This window comes from Lycium ferocissimum, chromosome 10 (genome assembly GCF_029784015.1).
Source record: "Lycium ferocissimum isolate CSIRO_LF1 chromosome 10, AGI_CSIRO_Lferr_CH_V1, whole genome shotgun sequence".
NCBI lineage: Eukaryota > Viridiplantae > Streptophyta > Magnoliopsida > Solanales > Solanaceae > Lycium > Lycium ferocissimum.
The window spans coordinates 56768559-56790503 of NC_081351.1; the positions used below are offsets into that span (position 1 = coordinate 56768559).

At 35.0% G+C, this 21945-nt stretch overlaps 1 protein-coding gene and 1 long non-coding RNA gene across 3 annotated transcripts; both read right to left on the bottom strand.

Moving 5' to 3' along the window:
* Positions 1-4152: 4152 nt before the first annotated feature.
* On the bottom strand, positions 4153-9149 carry LOC132034373 (uncharacterized). 2 transcript variants are annotated; one of them, XR_009409060.1, is made up of 3 exons: positions 8764-9149; positions 6463-6628; positions 4153-4426 (listed from the first exon to the last, which is right to left on the bottom strand). It is a non-coding gene; the product is annotated as an uncharacterized LOC132034373 (long non-coding RNA). The 2 variants fall into 2 exon arrangements; XR_009409059.1 differs by lacking the exon at positions 8764-9149 and having other exon boundaries at positions 6463-6687.
* A 6406-nt stretch (positions 9150-15555) lies between these two features.
* Positions 15556-21523, bottom strand: LOC132032420 (uncharacterized). Its single transcript, XM_059422046.1, has 5 exons — positions 21311-21523; positions 20198-20349; positions 18698-18759; positions 17445-17666; positions 15556-16673 (listed from the first exon to the last, which is right to left on the bottom strand). The coding sequence occupies exons 1-5, from the start codon at positions 21468-21470 to the stop codon at positions 16307-16309; spliced, it is 963 nt and encodes a 320-aa protein (XP_059278029.1). The 5' UTR covers positions 21471-21523; the 3' UTR covers positions 15556-16306.
* Positions 21524-21945: the final 422 nt, after the last annotated feature.

The window sequence follows — 21945 nt, forward strand, 5'->3', positions numbered from 1 at the left end:
TGGTATGTTAGGTAACGGAGAAGAGCAGGTTCTTGATACTCCAGGCGCTTAGGAAGGACTTGCTATTCTTTGCTAATTTGATGAGCCCACACGTTCATTCATGGGACACCCTATTTATTTATTTATTCATTCATTATATTAGTTTTCGGGCTGCGTCTCGATGAGTCAGACTATTAATCCTTTATGTTAGAAGCTCCTTAGTATACATTCGAATATGGGTAGAAGAAGAATTGTTGTTTAACTCTTTCGGGCACACTATCATGTTTTGGTTGAATTATTTAAATTATAAAGACTTTCGCTGATTTAATTCATATATTCATGATCTGTTTACATTTATTTTATAAACTGTTGGAGGCGAATGTTGAACCTGGCAGGTTCAAGTGTTATTATTGCATCATTTAGGTTCTTCCGATGTTGTTCATGACGTCGGATGCCGGTCACGTCTAGGGTGGGTTTTGGGGCGTGACATATCTAGAATCATCAAATCAGCCCAAGTGTCATACCCCATCAAAGTCACAAGACAGGATCGGTATACTCGATCCACCACTATGAATTCCCCAACAGGAGTAGAAACACTAACAAGGAAATCAAGATATGCACACATCATATATAAACTCAAAGAAAAATAAGTAGACACATAGGAATATGTAGAGCCTGGATCAAATAATGCCATAGCTGATTGGCGACAAATCAAAATAGTACCTGTAATGACTGCATCAGAAGCCTCTGCCTCTAGTCTACTAGAAATTGCATAGCACTAAGCACGACCAACTTCAGCCAAAGAACCTCCGTGCCCATGACTCACTGATAGTAGAAGCAAAACTTCTCATATAGTTCTACAAATCTTCCCTACCTCTAGGTCTTGATTTAAAATACCACACTTAAGTAAAAATCTTGATCGGTAGAATGATATTTCAGCTTACAAGTAAGCATTTGATCTTCAATAGAGGAAATATTGTAGTTAATGTCTGAGCCCCAAAAGATTTAATTTTTTTTTACTACTATTGGCATAACAGCCTTGCATTTCAAGAATGTTCTTATATGTATCAATCTTAGTCTCTTTCACAAATGATTCCTGAATACCAACTAAAGAGACTTTATGAAAATTGATCAAATATGTTAGCCTTTTAGTGGAGGCTTGAGAAATCATATCTCTTATATTCCAATTGAGAATATTAATCATTAAAATGATTGAGGAGGGAGGGGGGGGGGGGGGTTGGTGGATATTTGTTCAGCTTTTGTCCTCTGGTGAGAGGAGGTTCTCTAGTACTTTTGCCAAGTTTTTTAGTATTTGTCTGATTCTTGGGTTCCTGGAAATCCTTTATGCTACTTTCAATCTTGTCAGAGTTCTTACCAGCACTTTTACCTTTTTCGGATTGATTTGAAGGTGATCTTCCTTTGAGGACTCCTCAGATGTGGTCTCATCATCTGAAGAAGATTCATCAGCCCATTGATCTTGTGTACTCTCATCTTCTTCAGCATTTCCTTTAGAGGGTATACCTTTTTTGCTTAGTAGGCTCTTCTTTGTTTCCTTGATTCTCCATTTCTTCACTCTCCATTAGTTTATCAAAAGAGTTTTAGGTGATGGTTGAAGGTTGACCTTGAGTTCAATTGAGTTTCTCGCCCCTGCTCCTTCTTTCTTTTGCTGTTTTTCTTGTGACTAGAATTCCTTTTTGAACTCTTAATCTTTACTCCTGCAAATCCCCTTTACATATATCAACTTGAAGCTCACTGGGGTCTTTGATCAAAATTGTTTCCCCTACAAGGGGTGTGGTTTGCTCGTTGGTGTCTGCAGCTGAATGTTGGTGACTGCCTGAACTAATTGATTATCTCCAATTATAGTTGGTTTAGAGTTAGTCAAAGCTTGATTATTTGTGATAGTTTGTGATGTACTGTAAGTGTTTGTGTCATTCCCTTCATTAGCAGTATTTCTTTTCCTTTGTCATTAGTATATGTAAAGGTCTTGTTGCTTTTGCCATCTTTTTCATTAGTAGGATGAGGCTTGTCTATTCCAAATATAGCATAAACTATGTACATTTCATTAGGAGGTTCACTTATTTCCCTTCTAGCATTCATATGATTGTTGTTGTTAGTCTCTCTACCCGTTTGTATTTCAACACTGGTATCCCTCTTATAATTATTCATATCCTTGTCCATATTATTAACAGGGGCATTGTTCTCAACTTTGTCTTTTGGACAGGTTTGAAGCTTTTCCTCATTCCTTTACCTTTACAGAACTCTACAGTTTGCCATACTGTGATCTTTTTCCTACAATGCTTACATTACTTAGGGATGTTTTCATGTTCAATGTTTTGTGTAAATCTCTTTAAAGTGATTCTTCATCTTCATTCCCAACCCAAACTGTATTGATTAAAGGTTTCAAAAGATCAATTTCTATTTTAACTTTAGCCATACTAGGTCTATTCATATATGTAGTGGCAATGTCCAATCAATAGGCTTACCAGCATCCCCAGCAATCTGTTTACTACAATACTAATTGTGCATATGAACGGGTAGACGTTGTAGTAATGCCCAATGGGAAGATCTTCCTTGGGCTTGAAATCAGGAGTCATTTGCATCTAGATTCGAAGTTTCGCGATTTCTATCACCCTCTTGTAGAGGACCTAATTGTAGTCTTCATCATTTGTGAAGGTAATGCAAACATTAAATTTATCATACCCAATTTTTGCACTGCCTTTCAAGGAGAATATTTTAGAAAATCGTGACCTAATTATTTCGATTTGGGGCCTTCTTTTCACGAATCGCCCATCAATCGGCCTTTTACAATGAGAAGCCAAAATCACACAGTAATCCTTGGATTTGAAAATCACGACCTGCGTATCATTCTGGGTTGTTCTCCTAGATTGCACCATTTTATGTTCTTGGCGATTAGTAATCGCAGAGTAGCTAACTGGTTCTGCTAAAGTCGTTACATATGTCAAGGAATTGGTTCCAGATCCCTTTTTGTAACCTTTATATGAGTAATCAAAGGGCCGAAGGTAGTCGCCGGAGGAGATTATCCACAGCTTGCCACATGGGGCTGGTGTTAGTTACCGTTATTTCCAAAGACACAAGCCAATGGAGAGAGAGTTTTTAGAGAGAGAATATTTTTGGGACTTGCTTTTATCATATATTTTGTTTTAACTGTCTAAAACTAAAAATTCACTATCGTTTCTTCTAAGTATTTATTTTACTTTTTTCTATCTTCCCCTTTATATTTGGCGATGAAAAGTATAATTTAAAATTCAAGAACTGAAGTCTATTGCACTGAGGCACTATTACTGAACATTGCAATAATTTCCTGGAAGAATGGAAGGACAATTATAAAGCATTACAAATTTAAATGACTTTTAAACTACTATTTTTTAAGCGATTGGATTTGTTTTAGTACAATATGTGTCAATAAGATACATCTCAATCATGTTGAAGTTACTTTTAAATGATTAATTGTTACCTAAGACACTTGGAAAAAATAAGTTCATTTGGTTTCTTCCTTCATCTCTTCTGTCTGTTGGTTTCTTTCCCCCTCTTTATTTTGGTTTAAGGAGAGTTGGAGGAGGGAGAAGTGAATGGTTGGTTTGGAGATCAAGAGTGTTCCATCTCTTCCCTTCTCTTATGTCTAGCTATAAACAATATTATGTTTTAAATTTTAATGTTAGTGATTAAGGATAAATTTTGTTTTTCTCTCCGTGTTATAGTGTGTGCTTAAATTTATTCTTGATCCAATGATAAAGTTGAAAGTGCGAGGAGAGGGAGGGAGGGGGGGGGGGGGGGGGCACACAACAAGAAAATAGGCCTTGGGAAATCCAGTCACTAAAAATCCCAATCCGGTCGCTATTAGGTAATAACGACCGGAAAAAATCCTGTCGTCGCCGGTCACTAAAAGCTCTGTCGTTAAAGGTTAACGACCGGATTACAAATCCAGTCATTAAAGAATCTCTAGTGACAGCAAGAGATCCGGTCGTTGTACCTCCTTTAGCGACCCCATTTTCCCTTCATTGATTGTCATTCCAGTTGTTAAATCCATTAAATACGACAACATATCCGGACGCTAAAAGTTCTTTTACCTTCGCTAATTGTTTCTTAATCCTCTACGATAGCCAAAAATTCAGTCATTGTTTGATAATCTATATAAATACACATCCAGAAACATATCAAAAATCGATATTCATATAAATTTTATGGTTATTACAAAGAACAAGAGAATCATATCACAGAAAATATACTCATTCAAATTGATGACATTATTTTTGTCAACTCCTAACAAAGAGAATAGATTTGTAGAATGTACAATCGAGAACATCTTAAACAACTCAAACCAAATAGATCTTTGTTGTGCTTCAACTTGTTCTTTAAAATTTTCAATTGCTTATACTTGCTCAACACTTTCTTCTAGGAAAAGTTCTTCAAACTTCAAAATCTTGACCTGTTAAAAAACAATGTTAAAAGAATTTATTAACAAAAAGAGTTCAAATCTTTTACAAGCATATATACATAGATATACAACATTAGTTTTGTTCCTATACAATAAGCCAATAAATTAGAGCATCAACTTGGTTAAGTAATAAAGTGAAAAAGCTAAGCCATGAATAAAGTTGTCTTTTACTGTGAAAGGAGGGGGCATAATCAGCGTATAATTTGAGTTCAAGAACAAGTATTCTGATGAGGAGGACAATAATCTCAACTGTACATTAATATTTTCTATGTTTTAAGAACTGAACCACTAGATCAGGATTTCTAAAGAAAAAGGAACATTAGTAGTTCGGACAGTTAAAACTCCAGAACAGATTCAAGCAAGTGAAACATGAGTTATTAGGTCTAATAAACATGATTACTAAAAGAAAATCTGAGATCATGATTTCAATTGAGTTCAAAGAAAATACTATATTTCTCAATGGTAATAACAGAGAAACAATTTGAAAGGAAGACATGACCTTTGAAGCGTGAACACCAAAAACAAAAAGACTAGATACCAAGAAGATAAATTTAAGTCGAACAAGGACAAACCAGATACAGTGAGATATTCAGATTTGAGGCTCAGATCTGTTGACATTGCAATTGAGCAAAAAAAAAAAAAATGAGGATGACATGGTGGATGCAAATGTTGGTTGCATCTAAACAGCCGGTCATCCGGGCCTTTGCCAATCGATGAATCACTTCATTTTCATCTCACTAAAGTACTAAAGAAAATTGTCATCACAGGCCCAAATCTCGTAAGTGCTGCACTTGGCATTTTTATAATATTTTGCAGCTTGCCTGTAAAAAGTCTAAAGTTAAAGAATAACCATGAAAATTTGACTCTAATAATCACGCCCCGTTGATTTGTTCAAGATTTTTCAAATGAAATTATAATTAAGAGAAAGCAGTCATTTACTTTCAAGTTACCTGACACATGAACATCAAACAAATTACTTAATCCTTCTCTCGTTCATTTTCAGATTATTTTTCCAGCTTGACGAAAGTATTCCTCATGATACCTCTCATAGCAGCATACCTTTTTTTTCTCTTCTTTCTAGTAGTATAATCAAGATAAGACTTAAAAATCCATCACTTGTAAAATCAGCCACCACAATAAAGTTACATAAAACCAGTAAGGTAACCCAAAGATGCAACTGTTTTCTTCTCCTCATACAATGCTCCAAACATCTAACATCCTATCATATCAGGATCAACTAATAGATCAATTTGCTTGCACACAGAATCTGTTCCAAAACTCTGTATGATTTTTGATAAGTAGATCTTTACTTCTTATGTCACTACCTAATTTCTCTTCACATGTCAGTTAATAATAGATCTAATATCTATTACTTTTTTCTATTTATTTTCCACAAAATCAAGATTACGAAATATCTAGAAACTATAAATATAAATTTATTCAAAAGACAACTAAATTGAAAGGGAACTGTCCAAAGAAAGACATCACAATTTATTCGACAAGAGAGCTCCAGGATCAGCGAATGTAAAACATGGAACTGGAATAAAAGGGGAGATTAAGACTAGCCACACTGAAAGTAGATATAGAGCCTATTTGGATAGGTATCCTAACTTATAGGTTTGACTTATTTTGTTAATTTTGGCTTAAAAACACTTTTTTGTCTTACCCAAACACTACAAAAGTGCTTAAAAGCACCTAAAATAAGCCACAATCCAAGCAGGCTCATACAGTAGATATTTTCTCAAATTTATGACCCATCTATTAACTTGATCCATTTTAACCAGCTCAAATTTAATGCTATCCGCCCATATCCCATCTCTAGTTGCTATACGTCTCTTCTACTTTTTTTCTTTTCCTATATGACATATCATACAACTAAGTTGAATCTGTAGGATTAAAGCACTCCCTACCAAAAAAAATTCATTCTACAATGAATATCAAAATAGAAAATACCATACAGGTGTAAATGCCGCACGTAAATTGTATAGAACAAAAACTTTAAAAAGGAAAAAACAAAATACAAATACCTGAAAGGAATGTGAAGCAAATGGAGAAAATATCTCCAGTCCATGTCCTAAATTTCTCGGACAAACTTCTTTATTCACCATACAATTCTACGAAGTTTCCCAATCATATATGTGTACAAATGAAAATCTGTTCAAAATTTTCTTCATGCCATTGTTTCCAAAAGAACTGCAATGAAAAGGATATATACATGTGACCTCATATAGATAAATTCTTGCAAACCAACTTTCTAACAACATAATGAACTTATAAAACCTGCCAATGACCATGTTAATATCATATTACAGTAATTAAAAACATTGATATCGAAGTTCCACGACAAAACTCCACTCCTGAGCTAGAAATCAACACAGAAATGGTCTGAATATGTTAGAATCACACTTCCATAGAAGAAATACATCGAGATGTAATTTAGATGTATGACTATCATTTAGTGTTTTCCTGGCATTTCCTATGTATTTATCATTAAAAGGTGCAAAATACTAACTCTAATATTATGGTTCTTCCTGAACACATGCCTATCCTTTTGGAATTGCTGGCAGCTCAAAAGTGTCTTTTTTGAATAATATTTTCAAGGACATACCTACAGATACAACTTACTTGTATGGCATGCATGTCAATATCCAAAGAACTGTGATAGCAAAAATAGCAAGCTTAGCAAAAGATGTTGCAATTTAAGGAGTGCAGAAATCTTGCAGAGTGAAATTCTAATTCTAGAAGTGTAGAAATCTGGAATTTAATAAATTATATGTTCATGGAAAAAGAGTAAATACCCATGAAGCTGTTACAATCTTATTTCTCGGTGACAGAGCAGCTCATATATGTAGTTGAACCGTCACCTGACATCCACTCAACTATTCATATTTAGGGATGGCAATGGGGCGGTGCGGGTGCAGGTTCAAACATATGCAGGTACGGGGTGTGTCGAAATAAGAAAATTAATATTCTACGGGTGTGAGTGTGGGCACGGTGGTAGCTTATACTTTGAAGTGAAGAGAGTATCATTTGTTGATACAATTTAATGTCATCAGGGAAAACAAGCTCTTGCTACGTGCGATTATATTAGAAAAAGGATAACAACTTGAAAGTTGAAGCCATACTCACTCTCTAAAGTGAATGTTTAGGTTGGAATCTTTAGGTTACTGTTTCTATAGATTTGTACTAATGCCAGTCAAATTTGGCTATGTTTGTCAAAAAAGTGAGAAATGCACTTGGCTTGTCTTGATTTTGCTAAACAGGATTCCAGACATAGAGCCAAATTTTACTACTCAGAACATTTTTGAAAAAGAGATCAAGTTCTAAAGATCTTTATTATTATTTTTAGACTGTAAGCAGTTTTAATCCTATTTGCAATATACAGGTGAAACTTAACAAAGCAGCTACATTAAAGGCCAAAAAAAAAAGGAACTCAAGAACAGCCAACCTTAAATCCTTAGAAGACATGAAAAAGTTCATCCAAAAGAACAAAAAGAAATAAGACTAACAAAATAAAAAAGAAAACACTTCAGTGGGGCGGGGCGGGTTGAACTTTTGCGGGTTAAGAAAAAATCACACCATACGACACCATTTCGATCCCTACTCATATTTGTTTAAAATTCTATTATTTTTTAATCTTGGAGAATATCTAAACTTGAATCATCTGTTTAATTGAATTTATAAATAATGAAAATGGTATCTATACAAGTTCCAGAGTTATCCTTAACTATTATAGTTCTTCAACTATCTCTTTTTCATACCACAATCCCTTAAAGACTCATCAAACATTACCAATCAAGTCCAATCAATAGGAGTCAGACAACAAGAAATAGATGAAATTTCTCTTTTAATAGGTTCACATATGCCCAAAATCAAACCATACACACAAAATTTTCCTTAATGTCCAAGAGAGCAATCCAAAACATGATGAAAATTAGGATTTGTAACACCATTAAGTACAAGACTGATTCGCTTCTGCATGCATTAAGTTAGAGATAAATAACATACTATATACGGAGATGTATTATGTAATTCTCTTCGGCAAAACCATAATCCATATGTCTTAATATTTATTCAGACATATGTGAACACACTATGGCATTTGATTCAGAACTCGAAGCCTCTCATATTATAACACATAATCGATTAGTAAGAGACAACAAACAGATACACTCCTACACAAATGAAATTTATGGGCTTTACCAGATTAAGCAAGGTGATAATAGGATGACAACTTCAGGAACTAGAACTGAAATTGGAGATCTAGCAGAAATTAAAAACCAACGGAAAATCAAAGTAGAACCACGTAGTAAAGTGAACAAACTCACCCTAGCTTTGTGCCGCCACTGTAAAGCGGTGATAATTGGAGATAGAAGCACTGTAGATTGATCAGTGGCACAGATATGGAGAAGGGGCTTAGGGAATGACCAAATCGCTGAAACTGTTTTGTTTGTGTCTTAGGGTTTTTCTTGTTTTTTTTAAGAGGGAAGGCGTTTGGGGGAAAATTTTGAGGGAAACAAATGTGGCGCTCTTTTTTTAGTTTAGTAACGACTGGATGTCATGCTTTTTAAGACCGGATATTATTTTCTCGTTAGAGTTGAGCTAAAAGTTAATTTTAACGACTGAATTTTTTTTCGGTCTTTACATGTATATTTATAACGACCGGATTCATCTCCTTTCGTTAAGAAATGGTCGTTAAAAGTCAAGTTTCTTGTAGTGGGGGGGGGGGGGGGGGGGGGTGTGAATTATAATTTTTCGATTTGCTAGTCGACTTCCTAGGATCAGTAGTCGACTATTAGACAGAATAAGTGCAGAAAGTATTGACACACAATATTTATACTGGTTCGGATTCAATGTGAATCCGACGTTCAGTTTCCTTGGGTTGCAAGGGTGATCTCTACAGCTCTAAAATTGAAAGGTTTGTTACAATGATTGTTTGAATGGAGCTCCTACGTCTACACTCAAACACTCGTAATCTTTTGATACAATGCCTCACCAACTATACTATATCTCTTCTTTCTTTTTAGTTTACACTATAGATCACTCAGAAATACAATGTTTATGAAAAGTAAAGCAGAGAACTAGAGAAGATGAGACGAAAGTATGTTTCTCTTCGGCTACAATGGAGCCTCTTAAATACTTGTTGAAGTCAGTATAGGCTCTTGACAAAGATGGCAACCCAAGAGTGTTGATCCTTGGAAAGAGGAGTATGAGATCCTATTTTCCAAGAATAAGGGCAGAGCTAATTTGGTAGCATGATTTTCTTCCTTAATTTCCTCGTGATGACTTGTCTTGGTACTTGCTTTCCTTGTTGATGAAAACTTGATTGATCTTGAATATCTCTTGATTGAAATCTACCTTCGCTGATTTATCATCTTCCTTTTGATACACAAGAGTATCTCGTGTGGTACTTTATGTAGCTTTCTTTTCACCTGGATCTTCCATTATTGCCTTAATTTCTTCCATAAATAGGCGTTCGCGCCTATCTCACTTATTTGACCTTCACTTGTGCGGCAAGATACACTTTATTGCATTGGGCCTATCTGCATTTGAGTAGTGTATCTTCTCTTGTGCAGCCGACTGGGCTTCACCACAGTTGTAGACTGCTAAATTTGGCCTGTCCGCTCCTTTGAGTATTGTACCTACATAACAACCATGTCATCATTGAAATCTTAACACTAACAAAAGTCAGCCTCCACTACCTCCCACTTCCGTAAAATTGGAGAGATACATCTACATGTTGCTTTGGTTTCCTTAGGTGTACTCTTTTTTGTAATCTTGAAGAAGCAACATGATACGAAAGAGTTACTTTCTTTAGGTTCATTTCAACAAATTATGCTTTGAGATAAGAATAATTCAAGGCATCTATAGACACTCAACACGAGATTATTGATCTCGGCTTGTATTGCATCGAGATTCATATAGACAATTGTGTTGGTCTTCATGGTTCTCTATATTTTTACATGTTCTCAACAAGGTTTTCTACCTATTTACATATTCTCAACATTGATATCGAATTAAACTCTTTTTTTTTTTTTTTTTTTTTTTATTAAGAAATTCACTTGAAAAAATTAGTGGTCAAGTTTTACTTCATCTAAACCATGTGTTGCAGTAGGACACCCCAGCCTTTTGTCAAGGAAAGAAAGCGGTTCAGATATTATTTACTCAAGTACGGTATGCAATACCAACTTTCCCGACTAGCAAGGTAATAGCAACCAGTTCTAAGCAACTGTTGAGTAACTCAAGAGCCGAGCTTAAAACATGCGGTAACTGAGGCTCATTGGTAATGCAATGTCCTTCTTTTGGCAAATATAATGAAGAAAGGAGCTCATTTTGTACAGATATCTCTTTGATTTTGGTAATGAGTTTATTTTATTTCAATACATGGCACATTGTTTTCTGTCACCTCACAATTGAAAACAATTTTATTTCATGCTATTCTTACAGCTATACAATTTAAAAGATAATTGTGCTACTTCTGTCTTAATAATTGTGCTACTTCTGTCTTATTGTACTTTTCCTGTTAAAGGTACCCTAACATGAATTAGAAAGATATGATATACATACGAATGACTCTGATTCTCGGATTAGCTGTCTCTAAGATCTAAGTATTATGGCATCTGCCACATACATCAAACATTTACGTATACGACATTTAGCATTATGTTCTTTCATAGATTCTTTACTACTATCCTTCACCAAATAACTATACAAAGTATGCAATACTTGAAAATGTAAAATGTGCATGGGCATGTCCCTCAAGTATATAACTAATCCATTAGGATACAGTCATACTTAAAAGCTACTACCCAAACAAAATTAGAAAATCTACACTAAAAACTTCTACAAGATATTTATGTTAATTTAAAACAGTACTACTAATTAAAACTTCTCACCTATAACACATGAACTTAGTAAACTTTAGTTACGGTTCAATCTTTAAGTATGAAGATAGTTTAGCTTATATCAGTTGATAATTTTAAAGATTTTTTTTAATTATCAGGTCATTTTCATTTGTTATAGTAGATAAGTGCCTTTTGTTTATATTACATATATCATAGCGCTTACCCTTTCCAAACTTGCCACCACATGAATGTAATGACCCGTTTGGTCGTTATAACACTTTTGATCCATTTACCCCCTCCCCCCTCCCGTTGACCCTTCCCCGAGCCTTATCAGTTCGATTTTGACCCGCGGGAATGGGTGATACGGTCCCCGAGGTGATCAGGCAAGATTTATGATATCTTTCGTGAAATAGAGCCTTAAAATGAAAAACGTTTGACCAATAGTTGACTTTTAGGTAAACGACCTTTTTCGGAAATTCGTCGATTTAGAGAAGTCCGAATGACTGATTATCACTTGGTGGGATGTTCGGTTCTGTTCCCAAGGCACTTGGGAGCGTTTCGGGTTATTGGTTGGAAAGTTAGTATTTGGCCATTGGGTGTTGAGCCGGTCAAATAGACCTCCGTTAGGAATTCCAAGACCGCGAGTGATCCGTAGCGTGTTTTTATGTGTGAATGCATGTCTAGTTTGTATCTATGAGTTCTCGGGTGATTGTCGGATTTCGGAATTGAGTTAATGAAAAGCTAGGAATTCTGGTGTCTAGTGTCCGCCGTAGCGGCACCAGATGCGCCGTAGCGGATAAGCCACAACGAGGGTCTGGTACCCTATGGCGAGGGGAAGGGAATGGTGATGAGTCACCACAGCGGTTGGTAGCCCGTTGTAGCGGACTCGTGATAGCGAAGGTGGGCCGCTGTGGCGGGCCCGCTGTAGCCTACGGTCCGCCCGCTGCAGCGAATGACGGGACCAAAATTCTATTTAATGCCTAGTAAAAATCCTTCATTTCCTATCAGTTCCCTTATTGTTTCTAAGCATCTTTTGAGGCAAATTGAAGGAGTTCTTGGCTGATTTGTGTTATGGTTAAGTTCTCTAACCTAGAATTCATTTCTTTACCTTTCCTAAGCTTTAATCCATGCTAGAAATTCTATAGAACTTAAGAGGAAAGATGGGTTTTGATGTATATTTTATTGATTTAGGTCTTTCTAAATGAAAATTGTTGGTGGATTTGACTAATCTAAGTATGGAATTTGATGATTTAGTAACTAATAGGCTTGAATCTTCCATTATTGTTGATGAATTGAAAGATTGAAAGTTAGGATTTATACCCAAATTAGGGGTTTTGACTTGAATAATGAAATTGACCTATTCTTGAGTTAATCTAGCAATTGAATAGTGGATTTGAACTTCTAGAATGTTGGGTTACCGAGTTCACTTTTAAAATATCCGTTTTGCCCTTGTGGGCCCGTCTTCCGCTTCTTCCATAGTTGATTTTGATTCGAAAGATAGCCTAGCAATATAGGTATCGTTTTTCCTTGTTTCTAACTTAGAATTCAATTATGGATAGGCTTTAAGTGTTTGGAGGCTCTCCGAAAAGGCAAGGCAAAGGTGTGATTATTCGTGGCTCCCGCTCGGCTACCAGGTAGGTTACGACTTACCTTATGGTTAGACTTCGGTTAGCAAAACATATGTAGATTTAGTAATTGTTGGAGAAAGCATGTACACCTTCGAGTACGAAGTTGGGATGGATTACCTGGGTTTGGTATTATTGTTTGATTGTGGCTTGTTGCCTTGTTATGATCTATTGGTTTGTTGCCACATGTGTGATATTAGACTTGATGCTGAGTGTCTTATCATGATTGTGAACCCGTATCTCTCATTTATTAGGTATTGTCTTATAAAGAAGAAGGATGTGATTTATTCGTGATGTTGTGATATGTGTCCATGTGTGGCACCGTTGGTATTGATAGATTCTCATTGGCATTGATATCATTCATGCATTCATACTCATACATTTGGATCGTGTTGCGTGCCGCAAAATATATTATACATATATTTGATCAAGTTGCGCGCCGCAACATATATATATATATAAAAGATCGGGTTGTGTGCCGCAACAGCTACATAGACTTTGCAGGTGCCCCATGGGTCATAACTATCGAGGAGTGGAAGTATTCTGCCCGGAGCGTGTGTGTATCATTGCATTGCATATGCATTCATCATTATCATCTCATTTTGTATCCATTGATCAGATTCGTGGGTTGTACTTGTGGTTGTGATCATTCTTGGCAGACTTGTGTTTAGGTGTTTCACCATAGACTATGATTCGGCTGTTGATCTTTTTGTACTTATGATACTATTCTTGGACTGTGTTGATTGATACTTGATTGTAAGCATGTTTATCTTTCGGTCTCTTCGTTTATATATGTTAGCTAGCTGTTGTCGGCCTATGATACCTACCAGTACATAGTGTTTGTACTGATACTACCTTGCTGGATTCTTTTATGAGAGTAGAGTAGGTGACAAGGTCGACTTCCTCTCTTCGGGGCTAATTCCCAAGGCTTTGCTGACCAGCATCTAGGGTAAGCACATGGACGGATCTGCAGCCCGGATGCCTCTTCTTATTTACTTGTCTTATTTTGATGTTCCGAGACAGTATTCCACTTTTTCAGACTATGTATTCATATTCAGACTTGTAGTATTTGTAGTAATGGCTCTTGTACAGCCCTAGAACAGATTTCTTGGGATTGTTTATATTATTTCCGCACTTATTTACTTATCTACTCTAGACTTATTATATATATTTGATGGTTTGGTTTACATTATTATTGATTCGAATTGTGGTTAAGGAACAGGTTCACCTACCAGGTGGGAAAAGGGTAGGTGCCCATACGTTCACCGATTTGGGACATGACAATGACTAGATTAGAACAAGTTCTTTTTAGCATTTTAACAACTGTAGAGTGATGCTATGGGTTCTTTTCAACTCGACAAATGACTACTGTCTAATATTAGGATAAGATATCACAATGTGCTAAAATGTGCTATCCCACCGATGAAGGTGGAATTGGCTTTAGAAGATTGAAGGATATCAACGAGGCACTTGCAATGAAAAGATGGTGGAGATTTAGAACTGTCAACTCTCTTTGGGCTGATTTTATTAAGATCAAATATTGTCGATTAGCTCATCCAGTCGACAGAAAATGGAGAGCAGGCCTATCTCATGGGTGGCAAAGCCTGTTAGAGGTCAAAGACAAAGCGGAGGAGCAAATGTTGTGGAAGATTAACTTAGGCTCTTCTAATCTATGGTGGGACAACTAGACGGGTCTAGGGGCCATTGCTCAAGCTATAAACCATGATAACATTAATAGAACTTAGATAGTGAATGACTTGATAGTGGATGGTACTTGGAACATAGACCACATGCATTCCCCTGAATTGCTCTCTGAAACTATTCTTAATATTCCTATCAGGAGTCCTGCTAGGGATGATTATTGTGTTTGGATGTCTTGTTCTAGTGGCAAGTTCTCTACTTCTTCCCATGGATGATTAACAGGAAAACTCGTATAAAAGACCCTTTCTTCCAAAAAATTTGGCGCAAATTAATTCCTTTTAAAATGTCATTTTTAGTTTGAAAAATGTTAAAAAGAAAATTGCCCTTTGATGAAACCATTAGTAGCTTTGGAATTGTTTTTGCTTCCAGGTGTTGTTGTTGTGTAGTGGGCAAAACAGAGAATATTCAGCAAACATTCTTAGATGGAGATTTCGCCAAAGATGTTTGGAATCTTTTTTTGGAACTCCACTGGGTATTCTATGGGAACCTGGCACAATCAGGACAATTTTTATTGAAACGGTGGATAACCAAGGCAAGAAATGGACTTCACAGAGAAATACTCAAAGCAGCCCCTATGGTCATATGCTGGAAATTTGGAAGGCTCGGTGCTCAAACAGGTATGGTAATTCTTAAAGTGTCTAAGACCAGACTAATTTACAATGTTTCTTATCATTTCAGGTGGATAATCTCAAAGACTAATTACAACCCACACTGGAATGGACTTAGCAAGCAGATCATGCAGATTTCACACAAGATCGAGTGCATCATAGTGAGGTGGATCAAACCCCCATTAGATTGGATAAGAGTCAATACGGATGGCAGCCATAACAGTGATGATTCGATAGGAGTCGGAGTAATTATCAGAGATTACAACGGCACACTCATCTCGGCATTTGCTAAAAATCTAGGCAAGGGAAGCATCAATTTAGCAGAAGCATTTGCGGCCAAATTAGGGGTGCAATGGTGTATTTCTCAAGGTTTTCGAAACATAATCCTTGAATGGGATTCCTTGGTTGTTGTCAATATTCTCAAGGGCAATACGAACAACGCATGGCAACTCCAAGACGCCATAGATGATATCAAACAAATGCTATCTCAAACAAATCATATTATCCAACATTGTTATAGAGAAGCTAATCAAGTCGCAGACGCGCTAGCCAAATGGAGCATCGACGAACAAGATGGGCATTTTTTTCAGTCCAAAGACCTTCCTAAAGATGCGATAGGCCATACATTCTTGACAAGGCAAACATGGCATCAATTAGGCATAAACAAAGGAAGAACATCTTTGTACAATTGTAAATTTTTGTGAACCTAATTTTTGCTTAGAGAGTTCATTTCTCACTATAGAGTACCTCAAGCAAGCATATGGATCTTGTAAATGCTCCTCCAGAGGCCACTCTTACCCTCTGTTTCCTGTACATTCCATCCCGAAGAAATAAAAGGTCCACGCCACCTCAAAGGCATAAATTTAAAAATAAAAAATAAAAATAAAAAGTAGATAAACAAAGCAATTTGAAACTGATAATTAATTATGAAAATGTCAACCCATCACTGGGATAATCAAAAGTTTCCAAGTACTTTGACATATCGCACACTCTTTAAAAACAAGACAGAAAACAATCCCAAAACACAAACACTAAAATAAATAGTTCATAATAAGTCATAAGTACCATAGATATGATCATGGTACTATTCATTCAGAATTCAAGGGAAGAGCAACTTGAACAGTCGATATTTTCCTCCATTTCATCATCTTGTTCATCAGAAGCTTGCCTATTCTCCTCTGTAGAATTTTCCAGGTTCATGCTTTCGGGCAAAAGGTGATTGATCTCCTCAATAGTTGATTCAGTTGCCAGAGTAAGCTCAAGATAATTAGGTTCTGGATTATTAGTAACAGCCTGCTCATTTGGTTGAGGTGCTGGTCCATTTTCTGATGGCGGAGGCGTCGCTTCTTCACGCTCGACAGTTCCATTAACATCAGACGAAGGAGCAGGAATTTGCGTTGGTTGAAACTGCTGATGGATAAGGATTTGCATCGGTCCTCCATTTGCAGCTCCTGTAGGCCTAGTAACATATGACACATGAAATAATTAATTAGCAAAATTGAGAAAATAATACACTGCACTCTACCAAAGTACGTATAAAAGATATATAGCTTAGTGAAGAATAAGAGTGAACTTCAATTGAAGAATCAAGTGGCATGTATATATATTTTTGTTTGACGCCACTAGAAGTTTAGAAAATGCTACAACATGCATATATTGGTTGCCGCAGTTGTGAGTTTCTAACTTTGTGGTGGTGAGGATGCCACAAAAAATATTACTCTTATGATTAATTCAAAAACCATTCCAATGCTGATTAATAGAAATATATAGTGTACGACTATAATACGTTCACGTCATATAATATTCTTAAATAATCACATTCATATCATATACTAGTAGTATAAAGGTCAAAGCTATCAAATTTAAAGAGTTACTCCTCAATTTGAGTGTTGCTTTCTCATATGGTCATTCAACTATATAGTGTTGTTTATCTGTCCTTCAAGATGTGTTAATTTTGTCAAAAGAACACATCTTCTCAAAGAGAAACGGTTCATTTTGTTAAATCCTGCTCAATGCACGGGTTACCAACTCTTGTAATTATATTATGAGACACGCATATTAGTGTGTGTATATATATATATATATATATATATATATATATTATGAGACACGCATATTAGTGTGTGTGTATGTGTATATATATATATATATATTATTTCAATACTAAATCAAGTACTAAAATAAACTCAAAAAAAGTAGCATAACTTTAGTTATTGAAATATAATCTTACCCATTTCCATCAGGCACATTGGTGGAGTTGATTACACTCCTGATGATAGCAACAGTTGTAGGAGAATTCACAATGATGTTCGTAACAGGCTGCTGACATTGGAGATTTATGGCTGGCAAGGAAGTAGTACTATGAGAACTTGCACAACCTTCTGCAGCTGGGCAGTGTTGTGCACAACCCGTCAATATGAAGACCCTTGGAAGGAAGTTTGTAACCGGACCCCTTTTACATTTTTTCATAACCAAAATATAAACAACAAAACATTTGTCAGACGGATTTAAATTATATGAGTGTAAATTATTTTGGATATCAATGTAGTTTTACTAGCAATAATAAATTATTTACCATGTTTTGCTGATAATTAATTCAATCTTACTACATATATTTACGTACGTCAAATTAGTTTTTAGAGAGCTTAATATAGCATAAAAATTCTTTACATCATCACTAATGTATATAAGTTAAATTTTAGTTGTATTTATGTATCTCTAATGGTAAAGACATCCAAGACATCGCTTGGATTAGAAAATATAAGGTAGACTAAGATCTCATATTTATTTAAATCAGACAATAATTGCAGTTCACGAGTAATCTTAATAGAGTTTAAGTTTGGTGGACTATGTATATGAGGGAGAAGAGCCAAAATAGAGATAAATGGATGATTGACCACAAAAGACGAAATTTTTTTAAGAGAGAGAGAAGGGAAAAATAAAATATCAGCATATAAAATTAAGAAAATGAAAATGAATTAGAAAAAAGTTAGTGACCTGTTATAGCATACATGTCAATGCTACTGATAGTGTTAGAAAAGATACACCGATTGGCGCCAAACTTGAACTCGTATTTGGAGTAACATATTTAAGTGAGATATGTGCAATTATTATTTTAATGGGAGTCTTATTTCGGGTAAGAATAGGAGAGTATATCAAATAAGTTATAACTTGAGTTGATTTCTAGTTTGAGAAAATTAAATTATGCCCATCGAAGAACAAAATTCAATAGATTTTTAATCATTAATCAGATAGTAATAGTAACTTCAGTTTAATCAAAATTTATTTAGGTTGTCTTGATTTTTTCATAGGCTAATTTCAATCAAATGACTAGTCATGTCTTGTCTCATTAATGTGCGCCACCTAGTACTTATACTATAGCCACTTGTCATATGATCAAATGACTTATATATATATATATATATATATATATATATATATATATATATATATATATATATATATGAATGATTTTCAGCTTACCTTATATCCCTAGCAATTTGAGCTTCCACTTCAACGGCTGGGCTGTAGCGCATCTCCGCTTGCTGTTCAGGCAATTATTCAAAAATTTGAGGAAAATTTAGAAATTATATTAGATGCTTATGAGTTTGTCAGACAAGTTCCTTTTTCTTTCCTTTTTAATGTAAGAATGTGAGAGCTAATATGTGTACATCCACCTATCAAATTCTCTAGTAACTGGTGAAAAGCATTTCCGAAGTACTTAGTAAATGTTAATAAACAAATCAATAAGTAAACAAATAAAAGCAAAATCAATGTTAGAAAAATTTCAAATAAAATATCCTGGTGATCCACTAGAATTTCGCTCTTGCTTTTCTAGTGAAACAGTTGTTTCTTTCTTGTCAAGGTCAAATTTTAAACAATGGCACCAAAAAGATCTATATGTGCATATCACCCAAGCATGATATTGTCCTCTTTGGGACATGTTCGCACGGTTTTCTCTAAACGTACCCACACCATTTAAAGTTTCCTACATATCATATGTAATGTTTTTTTTATTTTTAACTATTAATGTGGAACTTCATTCATACACCCAATAATCTCTCCTCAAACAAAGTTTTGACCCATAACGAACAAAGTTCTACAGAACTCTTCATGGTATGAGCTTATTTGGAGATTAATAGTGTGCACCACATCATCCACGAATTTATGGCCACCAAATTTCATCGTTTTTTTGTATATGTGTCTCCAAGGCTACGCATAAAGGTAATAAATCGGCTCGTAGACCAAAGGCACTAAGTCGGCCCCACACCATCACTTTGTCATCTTCATACTTGTCTTGTCGAATCATTGGCTCTAGATACCAGTTGTCAGTTTAAGATAATCCAAAGTTGTTAGTTTAAGATAATCCAAAGATATCCTTAACATAATGTGATATTATGTGCTTTGAGCCAATTTCTCGCCATTTTCTCAAAAAAGCATCACACCATTAAAAGCTTCCTACTACCTTATATGTACCTTTTCTAAACCTATCAATATTATGAGACTTTGTAATTCGCACATCCAACCGATCACAATATACATTCACACCAAGCCAGCTACAGTTCGTTGAAACTAATTAATATTCTTCAAAAGTAACTAAATCTTACCTTTGAAGTTATATATGATTTAACTTATAACTTAAAAATAATATTCTTATTAACCAATAGACACATGTATAATTAATACGAACTTGATGTTATAATTTTGTTGTTCTAACAAGATAATGCATCACATCACTAAGTATAGGGTTGAAATTTCACAAAGTATTTTTTGCTTTTCCTCCTCTTCAGGAAAATTATAAAAGGAAGAATAAATAAAAAAAAGCCTGATTTACCCGTATCGTCTAATAAAACATGTTTGTTGGTATACATAAATCACAAAAGAAAAAAGCAAATGAGAATGAGAGAGATGTTAAATGCAAAACATATAAGTAGAAGGTGATTCTAGTATGATTTATATAAGTGATATAATTTTTTAAATTACCAGTTCAAGTTCATCATCCTCCTCACTCTCTTCCACGTCATAGTGTTCATAAGGTCCCTTGCCTTCTGAAAATAGCCAATTTCCATCTTCTACCTCTCTACAATTGGGGCAACGCATTACACCCCTTACATTAAATTCCGAACCTATACAATCTGCATTAAAATTTTAAATATACGTAAGCACGCGCACACATACACAGCCAATTTCCTCTCTCTCTCTCTCTCTATATATATATATATATATATATATATATAATGGAGCAATTAATTTCACCAAAAGATATTTACTCTATATAAAAAAAGTTGAGTACGGAAAAGGACGATAACAGTCTTATAAGTTAACGAAATACATAGATAAAGGATGAATAGACTATTGAACTGTTTTAGATGTGTCAAAATCGCGTATCGTGGGAGAATATTTGATATCCAACAAGAAGGCATCAGTACTAGGATTATGGTTTTGGTCTATTGGTAGAAGCCTCTCATATAATAGGTACTGATTCAATTTTTACTCTTTTATTTTCTCTTCTCTTCCCATCATCCAATGTAGAGAGAAAAAAACAAGGGGATCCATACAATCATAAAGATTTGACTCATTAAAATTGTTGGCTATGCAATCAAGCTTGTCTGAAAGCGTTTGTTTTTTTCTTTTTTCAATTCTAGAAGCGTTTGTTTGAGACACTTTTTTGTAAACATTTTCTTAGTTAATAATTTCCTTGAGACACTTCTTTTTCCTGAGACCGGAACTCCTAAAATCAACTACTCATAAAAACATACTTTTTCTCTTCTCTAAAATGTTTCCAAACTAACTTCTAGAAAAAGTTCTTCCAAATCCGAAAGAGATGAATCGAGAAGAACGAAGACAGAGAGAGAGACGTTATTACTCCATTTCATTTTTTTTTTTTAAATGGACGAGAAAATTATATTGTTAGAATAACTTATGAGACCTTCATTAGTAAGTCTAAACAAATTAGTGTCCATAACTGTAAATAACTTCAAGAAAAGAGATCCAAGAAGACAATAGATCTTGTAATTAACCAATACACAAGTGAAACATACCAATATATATCTAGCTACTAGCTATTGCTGAAATTTTAAAATTTATGTTGCATACCCAAGTGGAAAAAGTGACCACATTGTAATTTGGCGATTGACCTGCGTTCATTGTTATTTGTAATATCCTCCAAGCAAATGGAGCAGTCCGAAGCATTCATGTTATCATCTGAAAAAGGATTAGCAGATACAAGCATTGAAGGTGAAAAAGCATCATCCATCTGAAGTAAGAGTTTAAGAAGTTGATGAATATCAACACTGAATAAACTAAGCCTTATAGATTCAAAGTGAAAATGAGTCGTGAAGACTGAGGTGAGATACAAAGGGGTAGATCACAACCCTTAAATAGGAAAAAGATTGAACAACCCTTTTGTCGATTATAAATTTGAAAATAGGTGGAATACATGAAAAAAACTATAAATTTGAGGGGTTTTAGTATAAATATCATTATATTAGATTGTGTTAATTTATTGATGTATCATGATTTTGTTCTTATTTTGGTCCTAGCTAGAATCATAAGACAAGTTAGAGGTAATCTGGAATTAATTGACCTTAACTGCTTAATCTGGTATTAAATTTTCTACTTCAAGATTTTTCTCAAATATCATCAATACTTGATGAAGACTGAAATTTCATTACGTAATATTAATAAGATTATTGTGAAAGCGCTCTAGTGGTGAGTGAAAATTAACTTCC